Source organism: Lissotriton vulgaris, chromosome 10 (genome assembly GCF_964263255.1).
Source record: "Lissotriton vulgaris chromosome 10, aLisVul1.2, whole genome shotgun sequence".
NCBI classification, from domain to species: domain Eukaryota; kingdom Metazoa; phylum Chordata; class Amphibia; order Caudata; family Salamandridae; genus Lissotriton; species Lissotriton vulgaris.
In genome coordinates this window covers 927,545,340-927,571,824 of record NC_141698.1, presented here as the reverse complement: position 1 = coordinate 927,571,824, position 26,485 = coordinate 927,545,340, and the positions used below count along the sequence as shown (strand labels likewise).

Genomic DNA, 26,485 nt, shown 5'->3' with positions numbered 1-26,485 from the left:
ACACCCTGTCCCCCACGCCTTTTATTTGCTATCACTTTATTCACGTTGAAGACTGCATCAGAATGACCTGATGCAGCCAGTTCACCCCCGTACCGGGATTTATACAATTTAAATTCTGCTTTGCTGGGGAACATTAATCCATATCACAGGAGACGCTGGCTTCTGAATATTGTGTGCTCAAAACATCCCAGTAAAATAACCAAAATCAAACTAATTAGGTAAAGCTGCATGTCGCCAGTTGGCCACATTGTAATTCCCCAAAATGTTTGTTTGAAACCATACCTTTTTTGCTTCAAATGGGTTACTTATAATTCATATGTCCACCCTTTGCTGGAATTACTAGGCAAAGCCCTGGGAACTCACTATTGGTTAGAAGGTGGCATTGGGAGAGCTACCTGCAGGCCACATACTGTGACAGGCAAATAATTGACTGTCTAAGGGAAATGGGCTTCCTAAAGCCATTATTTCTCTTCTATATTCGTACTGAAACAGTTACTCAGCTGTCTCCTACATGGTCAATGTTGTAGCACATTCTCTTTTCAGGAGGACCGCTTTAATCATAATGTCCAGTGCAGCCCCTTTCAGAAATGATGCTCTACTTGTAGTGGGCAGCAGTAGCCCATTCCAGTATGGCTCCCACCTTCATAATATTGTGGTCTATGCTTGCCCAATATTGCCCAATCTTTTAGGTCATAAAATGCTGTAAACTTCAGCTGCTACTATTCAATATAATGATACTGAATTTAATGATGTGCGAGGGCTGAGTTGGTACTGCTAACTATAAAACTTTTTATGGAGGCTTATCAGTACATACCAATGGCGCTGCCATAATTTCAGCGGGATGGTACTTACATGTCTGCTGTACTGCCATATTTATAATGAATTGTTATAACTCTTGCCCGCAATACTGTTGTATTTTAAATGCAATAGTACCACTATTTTTATGCAGAAAGTACATCTCTAGTGCTTTTGTAATTATAAATGCTCAGTATTTTTACACCTAAAATGGTCAGACGCAAATATGACAAACCTTAAAAAGTTGCTTATCACAAATCATTTAATGTAAGCAGAAGACACAAATTATAGAAAATACCTTTCAATGTATTAGTACTTTATACTGTGCTGATAAAATGTCAAAATACAGGAATTTACTGTCCAGACCTACATTTCGTTTCCCCTCACTCAGTGCCCTTTCATAAAATATTGTGTCTCATTTTATGTAACACTGTCTGTTTTTAGGGTGTCTTCATCACCCAGCTGGTGCACAACGCCAAACATCCCACCTTCTCACTCCTTGCACATAAAGGTATCAAAAACACTCATTAAGGAGCTAGTGACACACACATAAATTCACCCGGGAGTCCTGGGATGCTACTTTTCCAACACCCTGCAAACTGTGAACATAAGGTGTAAGCATACTCGTGTGGTTGTTGGTATTTGTGGCTGCATAGAATATGTGAAAATATGTCCATAACACGGAAAATGTGACTACTGAGCATATAGTATAGTAATATGTACTCTGGAACCTTTCGGTCTATGGTGAGCATTTTTGTTGTGATTTTCTCCTATAGTGCGCCCTAGTTTTTTAAAATACATTTACTTTACTACCAATTCTTACTTTGTTCTCCTTTGACTCATCTTCTCTTCCATCTTGCCTTTTTTCAATATGGTGCTTTCTTTTTCTGCAAACCCGGTGGTGTTTACTTTAATTACCTCCCCCATACCAATGTCAAATAATCACTAAAAACTGGCATGTCAATCGCTCTCACATTAACGAGACGTATTGGGATATATGGGATAAAGTACCCCCCATTGCCCGTCAACTTACCTCACCTGCATTTGGTTTTCAGGGCCACGTTATCGCCCTTCAGCGTCCCTTTATTTCAGTCAGTTACTGCTTTTCATCCGTAACTTTGGTTCACATTGCCACGTCTGTTACCCCTCGGGGCATAGTGAATGCACTGGCTCTTACATTAGTACTATTTTTATTTTACTGATGAATACTTCACCAACACAAAATGACCTTCCGCATAATTACACTCTGACTCACAATCCCACTCTACATAATTCTAGTACCCTCAATACCACATACTATATACATAGTTCTGCATGCCACATAATTTCATAACACAAATCCACTTCACACCACACAATCCCAACGCACACAATTCCACAATTAAAAACCAACCCACATAATTCCACTCCACACCACATACATCACTCCAATCCAGTCTAAAATACATGGGTTAAACACATTGCCATTTGCAACGCCAATACCTCTAACTCTCACAAATGCGAGACCCATTGCATTGCAAATGCTTGTTAACATTTTAATGTATATGTTTATCTTTTATGATTAGGATATATAATCAAATACAAGATAAATCATGCTATAAAACTTTTGAAATAGGTTTTTAATTTGCTTAGAATGCTGCCTTACATTTGACTTATAATACACAGAGCAGCAAGGAAACACATTTTAAATATTAGCAAATTATCTATTCCTAAACAAAAAACCATATACTTCTAAAAACAATGGCAGACTTATTTGCAGTCAGTAGGATTTAGAATAGACACAAAAAATTCCATAAGAACTTCTGCCGAGCTCTTGCAGGGGCAGATCGTGACTTGGGAGGGGGGGGGGGGAGTTATCAAACACTTATCACATGTGAAACACATTGGCCACTCACCCACACTCTTCAGGATATAATTGCACATTCTGGGCCACCAATACTCTACTATGACCCTTTTCTTCATGAGTCTTGTCCCTAAATACCATTGTGGCCAACCTAGTCAGTATTGCGTCCAAGCCCCAGAGGTGGAATCTATTTTTCCAACATGGAAAAACAATCCACTTACTTGAAAAGGGTCACTGGCAACCTTCCAGAATCGCTGAATATCCTGAACCATAGCACTTTTCCCATGTACAACCCTTGACCAATAAATTAAGTACCACTTACAGACATTTGAGCCATACATTGGTCTGCACTAATCTATATGGATGCTCTGAAATTACAAACTGATAATGCATTTCTCTAACTCATTGGTGCACTCACCAAAAGCTTTCTCGCTAGGCACTCTGGACAGTTTGCTCATACATTCATGGCATTGATTTTTTTGATTAAAAAACTGTAATCAAACTGTTTTGTAGCTAATCTAAGCAATCTTAGATGTATGCTTTAAATTGATCCATACTCTAGAAGCATCCCAACATTTGTTTCCTATCACAGAATACCATTTTCCAACAGTTCTGAAACTCATCAGATACAAATCCAACTGTGTATTTATTCAGACCCTCTGTATGGTGTCCCGTGCAATGTAGCTTTTATGCTCTTTAACAGAAATTTAGAGTGCAGTTAATTCAGAAATCAAAATCAATTTTTAAGGTGTTATCATTAAGAAGAAAGTATCAGAATATGAAGGTCTGCATTTCTATTCTTGACTGCGGTACACCGTTTTTTATAGGAGGTAAGTGTCAAAATGATATGCACAGCGTGTTCCAGAAGACCGGGAACCATAACAGTTTTGGACTGAGAAGGTCATAGACCACAGAAGATACTTCGATATTCCGTTTGCGCTACTTTGTGGGTAGCCTTATGAAATCACATGACCACCTCACCCACCGGGGATACTCTAAAAGGTAGAGTCTGGAGATCTGTCAAAGTACCAATATGTGTCTGATTCTGAAGAAAACTTGACTTTTCTCAGACAGGTTTGAGATGTAGATGGTGCAAGAGGGAGCACTTTTGTAGAAAGGAGTGCTCTGTAGAATATGCAACATCCACAATGTGCCTCCATGATCTCACTTTCATTGGCGCAGGCATCTGGCCTGTGGGATGTCATAGCAATGATTGTTGGGTCCTTCAAACAACTGTGGCCCAGGATACAGAGACTGATGTAACTGAAGAAAAACACCCAGACATAAAACTCCTAACTCCCCAGGGCTCAGAATTTGAATGTTATCCCTATGAAGAGTGCCTTAACAAATAGGGCGCACTGGTTATTCGAGAAGTGGCTTGAGGGTCCCAATGGGAATCCGACTTGGCCAAACCGCAGAGTAGCCAATTCCCCTGTGAGGTGTACCGTACCCCCTTCCTATGCCGGAGATGCCTGTAAGACATCTTCAAACAGATGTCACACCTTGTGGTGAACTGAGAATCCAGATAACAGACAAATATGCTCATCCTTCAAGGAACCCTCCCCTCTAAGGGGCACCTGTCAAAGAGCAGCATGGCGCTAAAAGAGAAAAAGGAGTGAAAAACATCTTGGAGTAAAAAACAAAACAAGAAAGAAGGGCATTGGCTCCAAAGAATTGCAGGAATATAAAGGAAACAAGGAAAGAAGTCACACAAGGCCATGAACAACTTTTTCCAGCAAAAACAAAAAAAAAAAAAATAAGAAAAGCTATCAGTGTTTAAAGGTCTTTCTTTGATAAGCTGAAGAATAACTAGTTACTTACTGTCACGAAGAACGTACCCTTAATGCAGGAGCAGATGAGGAAAGTGACTGGTGGGGTTTCCCTCATGGAATAGACCCTCTTTTTGCAGCTGACGGAGAAGCACGAGTGGACACAGGCTCAACAATCCCCTCCTGAGGCATCAGCACACACGACACCGAACGGCTCCCTTAATTGGGAGTGGTCACAGAGCAGCCCCTCCCCTTGGACCGTCGTCACTGAAGGAGGGCAACGAAATAGGGTGAGAAGAGAACGTCAGGAGAAGAGAAGACACCGTGCGGAAAGGGACAAGAGGAGAAACCAACGCGAGGACTGGGGACCCAGGACGAGAGACACCCGTTGCTGAATCCCAGGCAGCGATCCGAGGACTGAGAAGACAGTCGGGTGCCAGGAGGCCAATGACTCTACGCTTCGCCCTGCCACGCTCCCGGAGGAGTGTGGCTTACTCAAGTACGTGTGCGGCTCTCATGGTTGGCCGGGAGGAGTGAGAAATTCGATGTTGGTGGCAAACAGTATACCCTCAATTCAGTCAGGCCACCCTCTCTTCACAAACCCACGTCGCTCGTAATAGGTCACTTAGTGATCCCTCACTCCCTACCCTGGCATAAGCACGCTGGTACTAGTGCTCATCAAATGCCACTCTTCTCTTTTCCTCGAGGGTAAGACGCTATTACCACCTTTCCATAGAGAAGAGAACAGGAAGAAGATGGGCAAAGACCCTGAAACAAAGAAGGATAATAATAATAAATAATAATAATAAGCATTTATTAAGCGCCTGGCTGCACAAAACTGTGTGTCCCCGCGCTGACTGCAAATGCAAACCATCTAGAGGAAGAGATCAGGCGAACGGGGATTAGTTTTTGGGAAATAGGTGAGTTTTGAGTCTGGCTCTGAACCTTGTTTCAGATGGCTCCATACGTAGCTGGATTGGCAAGGCATTCCAAAACTTAGTGGCTAAATAGCGGAAGGATTTTCCTCCCATCTTAGCTTTGATGATGCGAGGGATTTTAAACAGCATCGTGCCCGCTGATCTAAGATTTTTGATCGGCCTGTGGATGGTCAAGAGGCCTCTTAGATAGCTAGGGCCTTTATTTTGGGCAATGCGATGTGTGTAACAGAGAGTTTTGAATATTATTCTTTCTTTGACAGGGAGCCAGTGAAGCTTGGCAAGCGCATTTTTTGTCGATGCTCTACGAGGGAGACCGAGCACCAGTCGCGCTGCAGAATTTTGTATGCATTGTAACTGGTGCAGGCTCTTTTGATTGAGACCCAGTAAAAGAACATTACCATAGTCCAGATGGGGGGATATTAGGGAATGGACTATGGTTTTTCTTGCTTCAATTGGCAGCAGGTCAAGTACTTTGCGCAGCACTTTAAGGGTGCTGTAGCATTTACCTGTCACTTTGTTTACCTGGGCTCTACCTGAGAGATCTGGGTCAAGCATGACTCTGAGGTTCTTCACCTTCTCTGCAGGCACAGGAAGTTCTCCCAATTCGCTAGCCACCAGGCGTGTGACCAGACGGAGGGATTCTTCCCTACAACCAGTACTTCCGTTTTATCTCCGTTCAAACGGAGGCAGTTGGCGTTCATCCATGTCGCTATCCTTAGCATACAGTTTGAGAAGTTGGAGGCTAGGTCTCTACTGTCTGGCGTTATTTTGAACACCAACTGGGTGTCGTCAGCATAGCCGACAATGCCCACCCAAAATTCCTCTACAATGTGTGCCAGGGGTTCCATGTAGCTGTTAAATAAGGTAGGGCTCAGACTTGAGCCCTGTGGAACCCCATGGCTAACATTGCGAGGAGATGACTTGAAGGGTGGGCAGTGAAGTTGGAAAGTTCTGTCAGAGAGGTATGATTGGAACCAATTGAGAGCAGAGTCTTTAACTCCCATGTCTGAGAGCCGAGACAGCAGCGTGGTGTGCAGCACGGTATCAAATGCTGCACTTAAGTCCAATAGGACCAACGCTGCTGTCTCTCCCTCATCCACCAGTTTCCGAATCTGTTCGGTGGAGAACAGAACGGCTGATTCCGTTGAATGGCCTGCTCTAAACCCTGATTGGGAGGGGTGGAGGAGAGATTCTTTCTCCAAAAACTCCATGAGTTGGAGATTGGCCACCTTTTCTATGATCTTAGCACAGAAAGGGAGAAGTGAGATTGGTCGCAGATTTTGAAGCTGGGTAATTGGGATGTTCGGTTTCTTTTTAGTGGTATTACCTGGGCAGATTTCCAGTTTCTCGGGACAATGCCATCACGGAATGAGGTTGTGATCATGTTGCTTATATGATCCAGTAGTACGCTTTCCATGACCGCTTTGTACTGTTCCGGAGGGCAGGCATCCATAGGGGAGCCTGAACCAATGGTGTTTATAATATTCATCAGTTCCTGTTTGTTGGGGGTCCTGAAATTGGTAAACTGGGGTTTATGGGGGCAGACGTCTAGAGTCTCTGCCTTATTATTATCTGACCTGGTGCTGCTGGTAAATGTGGCATGAATATTTTCTACCTTTTTCACGAAGAAATCGGCTATTTGTTCACATATCTCTGTGGATTAGGTGTCTTTAGTATCCAGGCGAGATAGTATGGTGATTTCTCTATAGATACCGAATAGTTCTTTGGTAGGGTTTTTAGCTTCCATAATTCTGCATTTGTAATAAAGACTCTTCTCTAATCGTACCAATTTTTGGTATTTTTTCAGCTCAGTTCTATACTTTTCTTTGAGTTCTGGGGTGTAGTCTTTCCTCCACATTCGTTCAATGAATTTGCATTGTGCTTTAGCCTTTTTCAATTTTTCAGAGAACCAGGGGGCATTTTTAGTTTGTCGAGCTGGGGGCTTGGTCGTCCAGGGAGCAATTTTGTCTAACGCTTTTGTTAGCCATGATTCAAAGTTGTCCCATACCTCCTGTAGGGAAGCGCCTGCAGCCAGGGGGTGTTCGGTAAGTTCCTGCAGCAGCTTTTCAGGGGTGCATTTTTTGAAGTTACGGCGTCTGTAAGGGGGGTTTTTCGCATGTGACTTGGTGATAACGTTTTTAGCTATTCTAAATGGCACCATACTATGGTCAGACCATATCAGTGGAACTGGTGGGGAGGTTTCAATGCCCTTACAGTTCGTAAATATGGGATCTAATAAATGCCCTTGTTGATGCGTGGGCAGGATGGATAGGAGCTTCAGATCGATAGCATTGAAAGCATTCAAAAGGAGTTGCGCTTCCTTGGAGTGGCTATCCTCTAGATGGATATTAAGGTCGCCCAGTATGATGATATTTTTATGTCTAACGGCTAATTGAGTGGCCAGTTCAATAAGTTGGTTACAGAAGGATGTTGCAGCTCCAGGAGGTCTATATATTAGTAATCCCGTAATGGTATTGGTGGTGTCTAATTTAATAGTGAATCTTCCGCATTCAGTATCCGTGATTTTTTGTTCAATTAAAGTGCACTCAAAGTCATTTTTATAAATCATTGCCAGTCCTCCCCCCCGTTGTTTCTGGCGGTCGATTCTAAGAAGGCAATAATTACTCGGTATAGCCTCTAAGATCTCTGGGGAGGAGGCTTCCTCTAACCATGTTTCAGTTAGAAACACGATATCGTGATCTCCATTTGTCAGCAGGTCGTGAATTTCAGTTTTATGCTTAGGCATAGATCTACAGTTCAGTAGTATCATGTTTAGGTGCTGAGTTTTGTTTGAGGTAGAGTTAATATTGGGAAGTAGTTGGTGGCATATATTGCATTGTGCAGGTAAAGATAACGGGTCTATAACATGCAAACAATGGGATGAAGAAGGCTTACCGAGATTCAGCATGTATGCTTTAGTGTAATGATACCGCGGACTGATTGTTCAGAGGTAGCATAGGTGATTGGGAGGCAGATCTGTGGAGTCCTGCCCCGAGCCCCGTCCGGTCGCGGACGGGCGCAGACGGGCAGGACTCTGGCTTGACTCCGGCGCGCGATCGGCGCGCCCGCAATGCGCGTCCGCTGCGCGGAGCCATGCACGTATGTATTTATGACGTCGTCCGCGCGACGATTCTCAGCGAGCCCTCACTAATATGGCCGCTTTAGTATTCACCTAGTCCCTGCAGATGACGGCCCCGTAAACGGCCACACCCACCGAGAGTGTCCGAGCAAGTAGGCTGCTCTGGCTGGGGAAAACGGAGAGATTTTCTAAGTGTCGAGCCCCCTTCCTCCAAAAAGAAAGTATGGGCGTAGCTATGTGACAGTAGTTGGTAATTTTAAAAAATAGCACAAGGCAAGATCGCGTCTAGCCCTTAGCGCGAAGGGGGGGGAAAGGACACACAGGGATAGAGGACGGATAAGGCGCATTATTCTAACGGAATCTGAAACCTCTGAACAACCAAATAAAATGAAACTAAAATTCCCCCTTGTTGTCATTCGCAGTCCTTTCAATCCTCATATTTACTTTTGATAACACCCATTCTGAACAATACTCTAAATCACAGAATCGTCACCGTTAAAATATTCCCCAAGTGCCAGACTTGAGCCAGAGTTTCCACAAAAGTGCTCCAGACCTAGTGATGCTGTGTGGCTCTGTGTTGGCCTGATTCTGCCTGGAAGTGGTGGAGCAAAGCTGGAAACAGGAGCTACCCCTGCATGTCAATGTCAGTTTCCTGCTCAAATCTTTCAAAGTCCTCGGATGTGAAGCATGAACAATTCGAGGTACTAGTTTATAGATCTCCAATGTGGGATCTTTTTAGATGGTAGAAAGGAGACCACTCCACAGAATAAGGATTAGTGAAAGGCGGTGAGGAATCCAAGAATAAATAAAGTATCCACCAGAAAGGGCAGCACAAAGGTAAGGGTCTTGTTGTTCTGAAGGATAATTCTTAGCTCAGAGTCATCACCTTTAGAATAGATACCAAATCAGTACCTCCAAAAGATGGAAGGTCTGTGGAGTGGGCTCAGACCAAAGCATTCTGCAGGGCCGAATGAGCAAAATGCCCATGCTGTTGAACCTGGATGTCAAGACAGTAGTGCTTTGTAAACATGTGCACTGACACTCACGTTACAGGCTGATCAATGCCAAGAACAGGCACTGAGCCTTCAAATTAAGTGTTAGCAGCCTTAGCCCTGGCGGAGTGAGCACCTAGGCCAGCTCTTCGCCAATGTGTAACAGACCTTAAAGCAGATGACTACCAAGTTCTTTTCTGCACTGCCTTACCTTATTTTTGCCAAAAGAACACCACAAAAGCTGATTGTCGAACCAATGACCTTTTGTGCAATCAATGTATAAAATTAATGCTCTTTTAGGGTTAGGCTGATGGTGCACCTCATCCCTCAAGAGAGGAGAGACTCCAAGTACCTTGGGTGGGGATGGATTGCCCAACGTAAAAAGGAGTCATGAATTTTAGCTTAAAGGCCTTCATGGTAGTCAACACCAAAATGTCTGGGTGCAACCACCCAACACCATCTTTTTTCAGACAGCATAGAGCTCACTCAACAGACAACCTAAAGTAATCACAAAGAGGAAGACCATTTTGAGAGTAGAAGACCCAATGAGTGGCTGTGTCTAGCAGGGGATACCCAGGAGAACATCCGGACCAAATTAAGATCTCACTGTAGAATCACAAGTTCTTGGCAAGGAATGTGAGACAAATCTTTAATAAACTGCATCTGAACAGGTGATTCAAACAATGACGACTGGTCTGGCAAATGTAAGAAGTGACAAAAAATAACCTTTATTAGTGTCCAATGCAAGTTCTCGCCGGGCCAAAGACAAACCAGAACAATAAAATATCAGAGTGGTTTGGCTTGTAAGGGTCTGTGCTGCGGACCACAAACAAGGCCACAAATTAGTTTCAGCGCCTGACCTAAATGGACATTGTGGAGGGATGTTTGGCTGTGAGAATGACCTGCACAACCTTAAGTGGTAGACCGACCTCCATTAATTCCTGCAGCTCAGTCCTCATGTTTGCAGTGTAGATTGTGCACGTTCATGTGCTAAACCCTGCCCAGTGGCAGCGACAAAGAGGCTCCAGAAGCATACCTGGATGACATCAGACAGGTTTCCTTGGTGCTCAGCCCAGTGAGACTTCAGATCCCACTGCAGAGCCTCCATATGCCACCTGGCGAAGTGGAAAAGCAACATGCATGAGGCCAACAGGCTAAGAAGCCTCAGAGTTGCTCGTCCCAAGATCCAGGACCACGGCTACAATATCAGGAGCATCACCCGAATGCCCTGGATTCCCTGCAACCAAGAGAAGCACCAGAAATGCACTGTGTCCAAGAGCGCCTAGAAAGTAAAGTCTTTGCAAAGGAGTCAGGTGTGAACGATAGTTCCAGTGATGTCAGGTGGTTCATATTCGCCTGGAGGTGGTTTAAAGATGGACTGTGGCAAGGTTGCCTTCAACAGCCAGTAGTTTGGTTAGGGGAACTGGTATCCCCAACCTCTGAAGATGTGCAGCAACCACTGCCATTACTTTCGTGGTGTTGTCTAGAAGCCAACCTTCTGGAGCACCCTCGGAAGGAAAAACTGAAGAGCAAACTGTCTGGCAAGGGTTGAAAGGTCCAAGCAACTCACTGTAGATCTACATGTTGCAGGCCGGAACCAGTCTTTTCTTCAAAAGGAGTGATACATTAAAAAGCATATCCATAAGGGATACCTGCGCTTCTCCAGAAATACTGCAGATTGCATCCATGCATTGCAACAGAGCCAACCGCTCACTCCAAGCAAATCAGTAGTATTCAGACCAGCCTGAATCACATATTTGACTGTATCCTGGCCATCTAGACTAGTTTGAGCCAAGGAGGCCTTAAACTCTTCTGGTACCGGCCCCGTACTAAAGAATGTGCATAACAGTCTAAAATTCAGGCCGCACTAACTAACCTCAAAAAGGATTGAGGCGTTTGGGGAAAAAAAATTCTCTTCAGTCAGCCTAGCATTAACTACCTGTCCGGGGGGTCATCATGGAGAATGCATTAGGGTGTACTTTGCCGGTGGAAGCTGGACTCTCAGGAGTTTGCGGTTTAAGAAATCCGGGTCTCTTTTCATGGTCTGTAGCATCTCGTCACCTGCCTGTTCACTGGTGGACATGAGCAAGGCCTAGAACAACAGAGCACATTAGTGCTTCATTGAATAGAAGTACGGGCTCAGATGAGGTATGCCTAGGGTGCAAAACTTCAGTAAGGACATTTGTCTTAACTTCAGAGACGGTTGCAGGTCGCGGGTCTCTGCTTCCCGTTCAGTTTTAACAGCAAATGAAGCACTCTCTTCCCTTGGTGACACATGGGGTGAAATTAACCTTGCTTCAGGGGAAATATCAAACTCATTGGCCTCCTATGAATCCATGTATAGCTGGTCATCATAATGTGGGAGTAAAGCATCCCCATCATCACCATTGTCACCCCTAGGTGGTGGGCAACTAAGGCCAGAATCAGAACCAAAAAGATGATGGAGCATCTGTGGACAGTTCTGTGGGAGTGTATTATCTGAGCCTGACTGTGCAGGGATCGGGTGCGGTGGAGTGGAGTCAGAGCGCGACCTCAGTCGGGGTCAAGATATGTATTTCAGTCATAAATGGAGTCTGAACCAGATCCCGCTCAGATGCTGGCGATTTCAGGACCACCATAGGTTACAGAGCCAGAATGGAAGTCTGCACCAGAGTTGGTGGGGACCCAAAAAACATTCTGGGGGGCTCAAACATTGCTGATAATGGGTCTGATGATGGCAACTCGACCCCCTAGCTGATGTGCCAGAGGGAACTAGAAGGCGCCAAAAATGATGCACCATGGGCTTCTTAAAAGCCTTCAACTGCTTTGGCGCAAAAGGACCAGTAGCAAAGTTGGCCCCTGAATTGGGGATTGGGGCAAGATAAGATTGCCACACTGACATACTTGCAACTTCTCTATAGACAGAGTAGTGGGATGACGTCGAGTCCTACTTCAATCACGTAAAAAAGTGTTCCCACTTACTGGACAATTTCAACAGTGATGAAGACCTGTCACAGGAGGACTCAATAGCGAGAATGAGAAGTGTCCTATTTGAAGCAGGAACGGGAATAGGACAAGGTATAGGACTTCCTCGCTGTTCAGCAATGTACAGTTTTGCTTCACATTAGAGGATCGAGTTTGGATGCAAGAGGGCACATTCTTTGCACAACTTGGAGTTGTGCCGCAACCTCAAACAAAAAAAGGCACACCTCGTGAGGGTCACTACTGGGGCAGAAAGTCAACACTAAGTTGCACACTGCCACAGAGGTGCACAGGAGTACTACAGTGAAAACATTTGGTTCCAGTCTGGCGCCTGAGGAATATTCTAAAGGTGAGGAATCTGCAGATAGAAGTATCCATCAGAATTAACTGTAGCAGTGACAACACTGCATGATGGAAGGCTGGCGGAGTCTGGAGTTAATTAAAGGTGCAATGTGTTATTAGCACAGTATGTGCCCAGCAATTTTATTTTGGAGCTTTAAAAGGGATATGGGGCCAGATGTACAACCATTCCGTTCTGCAAATTGAGATTTTTTACAACTCGCACTTTGCGACACGCAAAACAGAATGTACTAATGTGTCTCAGACACATTTACCAATTCCCAATGGGATCGCAAATGACCTGCCTCATCAACATTCATGAGGGAGGTTGCAATTTGCGACCCCCTGGGAATGGGCAATCACACTGGGATAGTGGCCTCCTGGAGACATCAGACCACCATCTTTTTTCTGGTTCAAATGCGGCCAGTTTTCCTTAAAGGAAAAGGGGATGAGTTTAAAAGAAAACGTTTTCTTTCAATTTTTAAGGGCAGGCAGTATTCAGGGGAACCACTGGCAGCAAACTTTTTTTTTTTTTTTTTAAGAGCAGGCAAACACAAAGAGGAAGGGGGACCCCTGGGCACCCCTTCCCCTTTGCGACTGACTTACCACCAATTTGAAATTGGTGGTATCTGGGATTATTTTGTGACTGTATTTGCAGCTGTGAAGCAATCATACATCCCCCTGCAACTTGCTATCAGGCAGGGACACCCTGGCATGCCCCTTCTTAAAAGCAAGTCACAAACCCCATTTTGCAAGTCGGAAATAGGTTACCAACTCGCAAAATAGGGTTTGTACATGATACAACCCTTTTTTAAAGCTTGAAAATGGCAATTTCTCCATTTGCGACCTCTGCAAACGGTCATACATTTGGCCCCTGGTCCAGTGATGTTTTCCCCCACATATAATGTAATGTCAATTTAGCAAATTGGGTTTACATTTTAGCAACCAAAAATGAGAATAAGTAGAAAATGTTACCTCTTACAAACATGTTTTCGTTGAAAAACCTAAGTTAAAAGTGGTGCCCCCAGGATCCCGCATGTGTGTGGAGAAATGCCACTGTTTGTAGATATAAAAAAGAATGCCATGACAGAAAGAATGGCGATACAACCTACTAGGCCAGTGTGGGTATAAAATATAGCCTCAAACTCCACACCTCTACTAAACATTCATGGTAACTGCAGACTTGAACCAACAAAATTATTCTGGAGAAAAGGCAAGCCTATAAAAACAGAACATAAAACTCATTCAATGTCCAAAGTACCATTGCATTAGAGGTTTTTCACAATTTGTAACGTGAAAGACAGAATTAAATAAGGTCTTAAAGCTCTAGAATCAAGCAGAGCTGGTTTTACACAGTCCGTTCAGAACCATCATATCAAGGCAGAAAAGTGTATAAGCGATTGGAAAAGACAAAGTGAAATGACTAATAGAGCACAAGGTGAAGACACTTGATGTACACCAGGTGTACTTGGCAGCAGAGTGATATACAATTCTGGGTGAAACAAGAGTGACAGTTGCTAAGCCTCTGTAGACATATGGTCTTGATTTGGGATTACCTATTTTATCTTAATACCTGGTAAGTTGTCAAGACATGTGACAACAGATTGCATCTACTTGCACCTAGAAGGTCCACCTTCTGACACACATCAGTCTTCAATTTGTCAAAATTGGTTTTGGCACGTCGTACTTGACCTTGGACCTGGGGTAAAGACATGTACAAAAATCATTCAATGTTACAATTATTATAGTTTGTGTCACATCATCTGCGTTGCCTGAATTTCAAAGTGATTGCGTCTTTTGATGTGGAGTTGCAGGCAGGTATTTTAAATGAAATGCCTTACCTAGATACAGCTTGGCTCCTTTCTACTTAGTGCTTCACCAAATATGTGAAACCACAGTGTCAAGTCCTTAAGTCAAATATTGTAGCTTAAAATCAAGCTTTTTCTTACAAATCAAAAATTGTAAATTAATTGGATTTACAAATTATTTACAAAAAGGACAACCTCACTTTATAGCAAGTCCCAATACATTAAAATCTTCCCACAACAAAGGGAATACATGCAGAAAGGGCAAAAAATGCTTAGGAGGTGCAATAATTAGATTTGCATTGAGCCTTCCTCATTTTATCAAGCCTTTTAACACAAGTTAAAGCTATTGATTCCTTTCAACCAACGGCTAGTGATTATTTGTTGCCTTGATGAGATCAATTCACAAAAACGTGCTGCTCAATAGAAGTGGATACATGTGAAGTAACCTTCAGAGAGGGGATGGACTGGATCAAAATCACAAATTATTTGCTATGCAACTGTTGCCCACATTATGAGTTGGGTGCACGTTGGTCTGGGGATACTGATACCAGAATCTACAGTACCAGACAGTATCTCTGCATCAAAGTCCGCCCATTAGGAGTTTTTTCTAGCAAAATGTGGAGTAAGTGCTTGGACCCAGAGTCATTGGGTGGTTTTCCTGGCGTTTTTTTTCATACTTCGGTACCACAATAATCACATTTTCCAAGTATCAGTATGTGTGTTGGGGAGGGGGGGGAAGGGGGGGGGCGTGGGTGGATGAATGACAATTGAGGAGGGTGAATGTGAAAGGCACGCTTGTTACGGCCTGGGGGAACCTGGTCTGTTAACCCCAGACTGCTGCTGCCCCTGCCCTGCTACAACTCCGACAGGCCAAATTGTCTCTGGGCCCAGACATGTAGAGTCTGGCGCTTTAAGACCAAATAAATACAGGCCCGGAAATACTTGGAATTGCGACTTGGGATATTTCAGACTTTGTGCATGTCATCCAGACCAATAACTATGGGTGAAATACCCCAAATCATAACAAATAACACAGTAAGTAGAATAAGTAGTCATAAGTTGTAAAATATTTTCCTGATTCTGTAAATTATGGACCTGAAACATTCAAATCAATTTAAACTCCCTCCAAGGATATGCTGGCTGTGGATTGTAGACATGCGCATTGATGTTGCTTGATAATAATTAAGCAATAGGTCTTTTCTTTTTTAGAAAGACCTCCGAGTGAAAAGAAGTGCTGAATAAAACATTTCACTGTCTTTTGAAAGAAATATAAGGCAAGTCTTGTCCTTAAGAACGGAGTGCCACCTCCTCCCCCACACCCCCCACCCACATTTTTGCAGACATAAAGGGTGTCTATCAGACTAAGCAAAGGTCATCCTGACAGACACTTATTGTTCAGGTAAGGCAGCCAGGTGCTGTACAAGCGAGAACTGCACAAGTGCCTGAGCTGAACTTTGTTGGGCTAAGGATTTCACAGCTCTGTGGCAGAGACTCAACTCCTCAGCCCTGCAAACGCCTTGAGGACCGCCCTCTCATGATGAGGGGGCTTAACTCCCGCTACCAGAGGTCACTGCTGTAGCCTGGGAAGTTTGCTTTTTTAATGCTTCTTGCGTGCATACCTACGTATGGTCGTACGTGTATAAGCGTGTGCATAGGTGTGTGCATGTGCTTGTGAATATATGGGTGTGCATGCAGATTTGTAACTATGTGTGTGCATATGCCCTCCCACCCCCGCTCAAATTACCAAACGCCACTGGTCCAGTATCATTTTGCTGAATAACTAAAATGGTGTCAAATGTTAGGCCGGCTAATAAAAAAAATTTAAAAAAGATACACAACACTATTAGTCTGAGAAGTACATTTTGCTGCCACAAATGATCAAAAATAGACAACTGTACCAGAAAAACTCAGGAGCTCAACTATTGGTTACTAGAGGAATCAATATCACTGGGCATCCTCCTGTAACAAATGCCTGCTTCCTACCTTTCGATACTTTTCCATCTGCTTGTAAATGTCAGGGTCCAGTTCTTGCGATACATCTTTCATCCAAAGCAGTGCTCCTCTGTATTCAGTCCGAGACTGTTCCATTCTATTTACAGTCAACCAGGTGTCCGAGATTGCCCGATATCGAAAAGTCTCCACCTCCTGATAGAGCCTGCATAGAGGGCTACGCAATGCCAACCTGAAAAACAGGTCGATATATTTTGTAACAATCACTTGAATAATTTTCGTCTTTAACATGCAGCCTCTACTCCAATAAATAATAAAGAGTTCACAGTGAAAATTTCTGTCAGTTGTCTGAACTACTAAGAACACATGCCATGCTGGAGAGATCACTATGTTCTAATACACTTAAGTTTCTGCTGGACTGAATGGCAGATATATTTTAGTCAGAGACCGTAGTTAATCACTAAGATGTATACAGCAATGCTAATATTGACTAGCAGCAGCTAAAGATTCTAATGGCTATAGTCCCAGGAACTCCTATCTAAAGTGATTTTTCAGGTTCACTCAGTCCTGCCTGTACTGATGATCATTTTCAATCACACAAGCCATCAAACAAGAAAACCAGTGAAGTCCAAGCGTATTCAGTATTCTCCAACAACCTGTGTCCAACCTTCAGATGTACTAGTTTATAGAGTAGTGTGTGCTCTCCCAACTGAAAAACAACGTTGTTGTCACCATCAACAAACCTCCATTTTACATTCACTACTGTAACTCCAAGCAACTTGGGCTATATGCGAATAGTACCTCGCAGTTTATAAACCATTGTGTTTCATTCAACCGTCACATTTAAACTCACTGACTCTGCAAGAGAATACCTTTATGACACCACCAACAGAACCATCCAGGCATTAATATTCCACAAACCCAACAGCATGCAACAACCAAGAAAGTGAAAGCTTCCTGCCTACACATACACCCATTTCAAGTTGATAAATATGTTCCAACTGGATACAGTACATATCAACTGACCAACAAAGTACAGAGGAGGGCATTCTTAAATTGTGGCACAGCTACAACATTGTGTTAGACAGAATTGACATCGGAAAACCTAGAAAAACAATCCAAATTGAAAACAAAAACGAGATAAGTTCCCTATGAAACAGATTTAAAAAAAATCTGAAACAAGTGACTCAATGAAAGGCTTACAAAACACAGACAACAACAGACAGACAACTACCAACATAAACCATACACAATTCAATTTGGTTGTAAGCCATTCGCAAATAGGAAGGGATCTTCAAGGGATTGACTGTGGTAAAATGTGAATGATTTGCAACCGCATTTCAGTCGCAAAACATTCATACATACCACTGTGCTTTGGTAATAGGAAGAGACAGCCTTAACACACCCATCCTAATACCAAATCAGAAACCCAAATAGTTCTATTTGGTGCATGTCAAAAGGCCCTGCGCTTGGCTCATGCTACAATGGCAAAATGCCAAGCTCTGCATCAATCAGATGATGAGCGTGGAGCTCATACATCAGGCCCGGTCCCCTACCTCCACAGTGCATAGTCAAAAGATATGTACGTGGATCATGTTCACATTGGGAAAAGGCCTAATGCGAGGCCAAATGTGAGGTGCTTTTTCATAACAACAAAAATACATAAGACCACATCATCAGAACATAACAAATACGCAAACAATTGTGCTTTCGTAGAGATGTTATTAGCGCGATCAATGGCGAGGTGATATCCTCAAAGAAGTCCCCTGTGACACATGCCAACTAATAAGCGATGCACTGGGGTGGAGGCATGGGGTTGGGTTCAATTTATGGCTAACCACAACTTGCAAATGCCAGTGTTTTAGCAACTGAAAATTGTAAAAGCATCACTAACTGTTATTCTCACTTAAAATAACAACAACAAAAAACAGAACACATATGTGCAACAAAAATTATATTTTAAACAAGAGGATTAACAGTTTGGCTTACAGCGCTTGCAAAGGTTCTTCATTGTGGTTTCAGAAAAACCATTGAATTTCAACAAGAATTCTCAGTTTTTCTTTATGGTGGTACTGAAGCAGAGAATTGAAAAATTCTATCATCATGGGACCATGTTAACCTCAAGTTTGATAGTGTTGCATCACTGTCCACAAATGTGCTTTCTGTTTTACAGACATGACAAACAGAGTTCAACGATTGAGCAAAGAAGAATGGTTCAATGGTCAGCAGGAAGTCAACTTATGGAGGGAAAATGTCGTCAATAAGTCAAGCAGCTTGGTTTAAGATTGGGACGAGTGACAATAAATCCAAACATACATTTATTTGAAACTATAGGAAACAAACCACACATTTTTCAACCATTGCAGACATGAACAGCTTAATTGTCAATATTTTTGCCTACTATATTTCATGATATGAAAAGAAACCTAAACACCACTATCAGAATACCAATTAAGGATAAAGTTGTGCTTTTGAGCATGAATGAGAACTTAGGCGTGGAATAGGAAGAGGTATTGACACAGCACAAACATTTCATATACAATGCAGTGTCAATTTTTACCAAGGAGCCCAAAAAATTGCACTCATTAGGATTGCAGCTTTTAACACAAGGGCCCAGTATAGTTTAAAACTAAATCAACATTCTTCAGAATAGACTGAAGTCAGTAGCACATTCAACACTTACCTCTGATGAGAAGAAAAGCAAAGGGCCTTTCCAGTAGCCTGCATCATTTTTCCTGCTCTCGTTTTGTCTTGAGATCCTTGAGAGCGCAGAAATTTCCCCAATTCATTTTCATCCTGAGATAAGACTGACAAAACAATGATTATAAACCAGCACGGATCTAACATAAAATCAATAATTAGGTAGCAAAAGACCTAGGAAAAGCTCTTTGCTTTTCGGGTAAAATGCATACTTTAGACCACTTGGAAAACTAAGACTTCAGGTATTAGAAAACGTCAGAGGATAATGTAAATAAAAAATACTGTACATTACAGAGGAAGGCGCATTTTGCTGCCTGGAAATGTACAAGTGGGATCATTGGTGTGTTCTAAACACCTAGGGTCGGATTCGCAGATTTTTTCCACGGGAAAGATGGACTTAATCATGGAAATTCAAGATCACCTCATTCCCTCTCACAAAAAATATTTGTGAATTGGGGCTTTTGTGAGGAACGCAGCTCCCATTGTTTCTTCTTTAACTGTTGGAATGCAAAACAAATTAATCATGCAAAGCAGAAGCAACTGGGTTGAGATGTCAGAAAGCTGGCTTGATGGGACAACACTGTCTTCAGACAGGCCTTCCCAGTCAACCAGAGTCTGGTCAAGATGGCCAGTTGATGGAAAATCTGGGAGGAAGAACCTAAGTGATAGATGCCCTACATGGAAGAACATAGTCTTATGTAGGGTCAGAAATGGCAGTGGATATACCAGAAAAAAATATAAGGTTATTGGGAGAAGCTTCATCCATAACCAACCTAGCCAAGCATGAAGTATGCAGTTGGATTGTTGAAACCATGCAGAAATAAAACAGATATTAAAAAGGGAAACATTGCACAGCAGAGCGGGAGCAGATTAAATCTTTGTGTTAACATTTAGCAGAAAATACAAAGAGTACATGATTGGAGTCTGCCTGGATATGGACGCATTAAAAATCCTTTAGGAGAAAACGGAGGATAAAACAAACTTCAGTGCAAAAAAAGAGAACCCATATCTTCTAAACATAATTCATCATCCAGCAGGCAGTTCAACTATACCTCAACCCTACCCTACTCAATGTGTTGTTAGGCTACGCAACACACAAAGCTACAGCATCACTAAATTAGTAACAATGGAATTCAGAAAGTTAAAGAACAAGAGTTCTAAATTAAACTAAAGGCCATGGAACAAACTCCCACTTTTAGTCACGGTAACTCCTTTGCTGCTCTTCCATCTTTGATGATGATATACATGCACTATCAAGTGCTGGCGCAAATAGAAGTGCATTGAACAACCCTCCAAGATAAGATCCCAAATCTTTTTGTTCCCTTTAATACAGACAGTGGTCTATCTGTGCTACATAAGTCAAATACATACACAAGCTTGTAAAAGGAGGGGCTTTTACTGGTCTGTTTGTATGGATAATTGCCCCCACTATGTGTGCCTTTTTTGATCAGCGTCAGATGATTTCGAACAAGTTACTTGCCTTCAGTAACACGTTTTCGGTAGGGACTGCATCAAACAGCGGATTCCTCACCTTGTGAATTTCCCCAGGCACCAGACTGGATCCAGAAACGTTTGCAGCAAGTACTTTGCGACAGGTGGCGTCGTGTGGCTTTGCATCAGTTCTGTACGGCCACGGATGTGACTTTGAGGCCCATATATATGCATCACCTATGCACCCTGATGTCAGTTCCTTTTGGAGCTCGGTCTGTGCAGACGGAAGTAGAATCAGTGGCATCAGAACATGGTAGCGTGCAGAATTGAGGATTGGAATCTTATTAACAGATTGCTGGAGTCCATGCCACAGAACAGGAAGGAGGGTCGGTTGGTGAGGAATTTGCGGTTAGATGGAGCCCCTACCAGAAAAGGCGTTATTGAAAGTATAGAACTGCTTCTGGTAAAAACCTCTAACCACAGAATTCTCACCTTGTGAATTCATACTAAAGCAGGACCTCCTCAAGTGGTTGGGTCTGTGGAATAGCTCAGACCAGGAAACCCTGTAAAACAGATCGGGTGAGGTGCCCATCCCACTGGACTAGAAATTCCAGGCATTAGTGCTTAATAAGTGTATGGAGGGACAATCATGCAGCAGCCTGGCAAATGCCCATAACTAGCACACAGAGCCAGCACAGTAGGAACAGCCTGGTGGCTGCTGCTTGACCAGCCTATAACAGATCTGAATGCATAACAATCCATTAGAGATGGTTGTCCACTGCGCTACTTGCCTCTTTTTGGCTCCAGAGAAAAGCTGGTTGTCCAGACTGAAGTTTGCTCATTTATCTAGCAGACGTTATTGAAATGAGGAATGCAGTCTTGATGGTCATTAGGGGAAAGAGGACAACTGTGCATTAGCTCAAAGGCACTTCAGGTAGGTGAGCACAAAATGAATGCCCCACTGCAGCATCGCCAACGTTGTTGGCTGGAACATGCGTACCAGCCCTACTAATAAATACATCACAAGAGGATTTGAAAAGGGATGGGCGATTTGGCAAAAGCCATAAGGCTGAAAGATTATCTTGCTGAGCTGATAAGAGGCAACACAAGAAAATGTTAGCTAACTGTGCATTTAAGGACTGGACAACAGGGGAGGAACACCAAACCACAAACTTCGCCCAGCATCCTGCAAGCACAGCTTTGATAGATGGACACCTACCTGTCAAGATGAGAGCAAACACTTCAGGAAGAAGATGGATGAGTATCAACTGTTTCCATTGAATCTCCATGCTTGGAGGTGTCAGTTATGCGGGCTTTGGATGAGAACCTGCCACAGGACGTCCTGCCAAAGGGGCACCCAGATGGAAGAAAAAGTGCTTATGGGCAGAAGTTCTTGGTATTACAGTCTCCTCGCCCAGTCCGGGGCCACTAGGAGAACTTGGGCGCAGTCTTTCCTGATCTTTTTCAGTACTCTGGTAGGAGAGGTAGGGGTGGAAAGGCAGTTCAGATGAAAAGGTATCTGAGGGAGAGCAGCCTTGGGAACGCAAACATGCAAAAATCTGGACATTGTGTATTTTCTATGGTGGCAACAGATTGGGTCAGGAAGAAAGATTATCTTTGCACTTTATGTTGCAGTATTTGCACTAGCAGCCATAATGAATTGATATGTTGGGGGAATGTTTTTGTCTTTTATGGTTATATACTTGGTTTTAAATATGTATACGTTCTTATTTATAGATAGGAAATCTTAAATTGTCAAATTGTTTTGCAATATCAGCATAAATATCAAACTTAATAAATGTACTTACTTACCCAATTTGGTGTGGATGCACTGGAAAATTATGCCCAGGCATGAGAGAGAGCTAGGCCCAGGAGCCTTCCCAGTGAAAACTGAGTGCAGCAGAAGAGAGCAGAAGTGACTCCCCCTAGCATCAACATGTGGGAGCAGGCCATTTTTTGGTTGGATTTCTGTGGGACTACAACAAGGCATAAAGGGCTCCCTGAGAAAGCTAAGTAGTTAAACCTACAAAAGACTTTCATTGCTCAAAGAAGTATTTTACAGCCTCTTCCCTGGAGAAATTTATGAAGCAAAAAAACAAAACATGAAAAAAACAAATCACTAAATGACTCGCCAGAATGTAGGACTTGGGACCAGAGTGAGCTGATTAAATAATGCAAGCAACAAAATACTGCTGTGTCCCGTTGAGAGCTTTTTACATCAGAACGGATGGCTTCAGCTGGGCTTCTGAAAACTCGTCTGCTGCAGCATCCTCCCTTGCTCAACTGGTAGAAACAGAGAACAAAGAAGTCACAGAAAAATGAGACTGCTCTCTAAGCAGAATTTTGGGTGCCATTACTATTACTTGCTGACCGCCACATACGTCCCTGCAGGTCCGCCGGTCCCCCTCCCGCCGCCGCAAGCCACACCAACGCGGAGCGGCCCGAGAGGAGCAGGGGACCACAATTCTCAGCAGCCTCTGCCGCGGAAGCCGCCACCGCCCTTATCTTGCCTCATCACGCACGGAGGCGCATATAGAGCAGACAGAGTACCCGCGTCGCGGGATCGGGCGCAGGCTCGGCCCGGGTGAAGCACGGGTCAAGGGCAGGTCCATCCTAGCCAGTCACAGCCCGACCCAGTACGGGCAGGGCCATCCCATTTCCATCTGCGCCCTGGACTCTAGTGTAAGACTTTATTTCCTTCACTGCCCCATCTTAATGTTTTTGTTTATTCGTGATATTTGATTTAGACGTGCATTTAACCCTATATTGTATTGAAAGTTTCTGCTAACTATTCTCAGGGTTAAAATGTCACGTAATGGGGGGATGGTTACTGGCACCCTGGACTATTTCTTAACCAGGGCCAGATCTGCGTTGGAAAAAGAAATAGCTATTGCTGAGCACCGCCTTTCCATGGAACCCCTTTTTAATAAACGCTCTTCCTTAGGCCTCATAGCAACAGCCGCCTCCCCAACGATATATGTGAGTCAAAAATCCAATGACGGGACCAGTGGGGGAACTAGAACAGATCGTTCTATTGAGGCGTCTATTGAGGCGTCTCCAAACTTCAATATCATCAGGGAGAATAGCAATACTGACTCAAGCCTGGATTTAGTCCTGGATATTACATCCAATGAGTCACTAATGCTCCTTCCAACAAAATCCAAAGCAAATGCAAAATTAGCGGTAAGAGCCCAAGGGCAGGGCTCTGTAAATAAAAGGAAACGCGGTGAGACTAGACAGAGGGGAAGATGCCCAAAAACCGCTAAAACAGATAAAACCCCCATAAAACACAAAAACGGTCATAAACAGCCAGAAGATCCTTTACCCTCGATCTTCACACCGACTAGTACCCCCTCACTTAATGTTCTAACAGTAGAAAAACCTGTTCCCCCTTTATCATTTTCCTTACACGAGGGGCTCATGGATAAAATCGAACACCTCATGAAATCCCTAATGGCCCCACTTTTTGAAAGGGTAAAGCGGATTTGTGGAAAGATCGATAACTTAAAGCAAGTAATGATATCTAGCTCTAATACCCTAAGGCAACTTGTGGATGCTTGGAACCCCAAACGCGTTCCAAAACCCAGTCACCAACTGCCCCCAGAACCATAGCTGCCCAACAAACGATCCACACTGAGAAGAATGGTAGGATTCCTGAGGGACTTGAGGGAGGTTGAAGGGGAGGGTAAGCAAAAAAGTGAGGGTGGTTCGCATAAGGCCACACAACACGTAGGACAGGAGAATAAAAACACCCATGTAGGCAAGGACTTATCCATAGCTCCCAAAGCAAAGAGGATATTCCCTCACATTGACCTACCTCCACAATCAGCTCCATACACTGTAGTGTTAGCTGGTGTCCCGGAGTTAGGCCAAGAAAAATCAGAAACCTACCCCGAGCTAAGAAACAAAGTCTCCTACTGGCTAAATAACAGGCCACTCCTGTTAAACGTCAGTGGGGAAATCCTATTTGCCAGGAGATTAAGTTGGGTGGGTCACAGAATAAAAAATCTCCCGGGGGACTGCATTGTCATCGATTTTAGGGACAGACGGGTGGTCCCCCACATATGCAACTGGCCCATTCACTTTGTTGAAAGTGGAATTCACACTAAAGACCTGAGTTTTTTCTATTCCCAATGCCCCCCTCCATCATCAACAGCCGTGTGTCATAGGGGTGTATTGAATATGGAACTGTTGGAGGGGACTAGACCTAGATATAACATCCCGACTTTCAACTACTTTGACAAGCTCTCTGAGCTGGAGAGGGTGGACTGACTTGAGTCGGCGGGCTTGATTACTAATGCAAAGTCTAACACTTATACCTCTACTGAACATCTAGCCAACTTGGAGCAAGGCATCACTGACAGTGAAGAGACTTTGCCCACTATGACCCAGTTCTGTCACCATAAGGAAAGTATGGGCCTAGACTCTGAAAATGCAATCAATCAGGAAAAACCCTCCCTGAAAATATTATATTGGAACGTTGCTGGCTTGCGTGCTTAGGTGGTGAATGACATCTGGCTTGATTTTGTCCATCACTTCAGTATTTTGTGCCTGCAAGAAACATGGGCGACATCTGAAATACATATAGAGGGTTATAAAACGTACTTTTTCCCAGCCCGACCATCACCCTCTGGCAGAGCAAAAGGTGGACTGACCATCTTTGTGTCCAACACTTTGCAGATCACGAAAATAACCTCCATTAAAATGGAAATAAATTTCCAAATACTCATCTTACATCAGAGTAAAACTAACGCTCTTTTAATGGTGAATTACTACAATAATCTTCCTACAGATTATCTAATAAAAACCATAAAAAGACATATCTTTCATCCGCCATGATCTATTAACACCTTGGCTGCTATGGCTTTTCCCGTCCTGTGCTGGAAAAGCTTGAAAGGCATTATTTCATGACGAGCTCACCTTGTCATGAGCACAGCTCCAGTGTGCCTCATGACGAGCTGAGCTCGTCATGAGCATGGAAGGGGTTAAACAAAGCCACTAAGGAAGTGGTAATAATCTGGGGAGGGTATTTTAACCAAATCCTATGTAACATAGTGTAAATACACTTTGTGGCGTCGTGGATGAACACGACAATCCAGTAACCCATTTCCCTCACACTCCAGCTGGGGACTGTTTGAACGAAACTTTCTGTGGCTTAGATCTTGCTCTCGTTAATGATCTGGTAAATCCTACTGTACCTCTTATTCCGACCTTTAATGGTAGAGGAAGGCTAAGTATTATTGATTTATTTTTATGTCCTCCAAAGCAGGATCCCAAATATTGAACTGTAAGACCCATGACATTACCATTAGCGACCATTACCCAAATAGTATCACATTAAAAATTCCACAGATATGTCCCAGACATGATATCATGAGGATTCTTGGTCAAAACAATCTGACACTAGATAAAATAAATGGTTACTCGCTCAAGTGGGAAAAAGTGGACCCGTTGGATGTCGCTGTGAGATTGGTCCGAAATTCTAAATCAGTGATCGATAAATTTCTCGATCCTGCTACCACCAAATGAGGGCGTTATGTCTAATTTTGCAACACTATTAAAATCAATAAAGGAAATCCTATTTGTTAAACTGAAAACTAATAAGTTCAGATCTAACGGATGGTTTGATAGTACTTGCACAAATGCTTATCAGAATCTGAAAGTAGCCTTACACAAAAAAGACAGAGACTCAAAGGAAAATCGGTACTCTCAGGAAGACTTCTAACCAGGCCTTAAAATGTAGGAAGGAGAATTTGAAAAAGGATCTCTGGGATCAATTGCACAAATCTTGCACCCGGAGGGATAGAGCCTCCTTCTGAAAGGTTGTTAAGTTGCCATTTCTATTAGACTCAAAGGCAAACCCCAGTCTTGACATTGCGA

At 43.3% G+C, this 26,485-nt stretch overlaps 1 protein-coding gene across 4 annotated transcripts in view; it reads right to left on the bottom strand.

Annotated features, from left to right (window-relative positions):
• ICA1 (islet cell autoantigen 1) overlaps nt 1-26,485 on the bottom strand; it is a 315,337-nt gene that overhangs the window by 214,539 nt on the left and 74,313 nt on the right. For all 4 annotated transcript variants that reach the window (XM_086941905.1, XM_086941907.1, XM_086941906.1 and 1 more), the window contains exons 4-6: nt 19,158-19,281; nt 16,508-16,706; nt 14,290-14,415 (exon numbers count right to left, since the gene is read on the bottom strand). In XM_086941905.1, the coding sequence (XP_086798031.1) occupies nt 14,290-14,415; nt 16,508-16,706; nt 19,158-19,281 (449 nt within the window). The remainder of the gene's footprint in view (nt 1-14,289; nt 14,416-16,507; nt 16,707-19,157; nt 19,282-26,485) is intronic.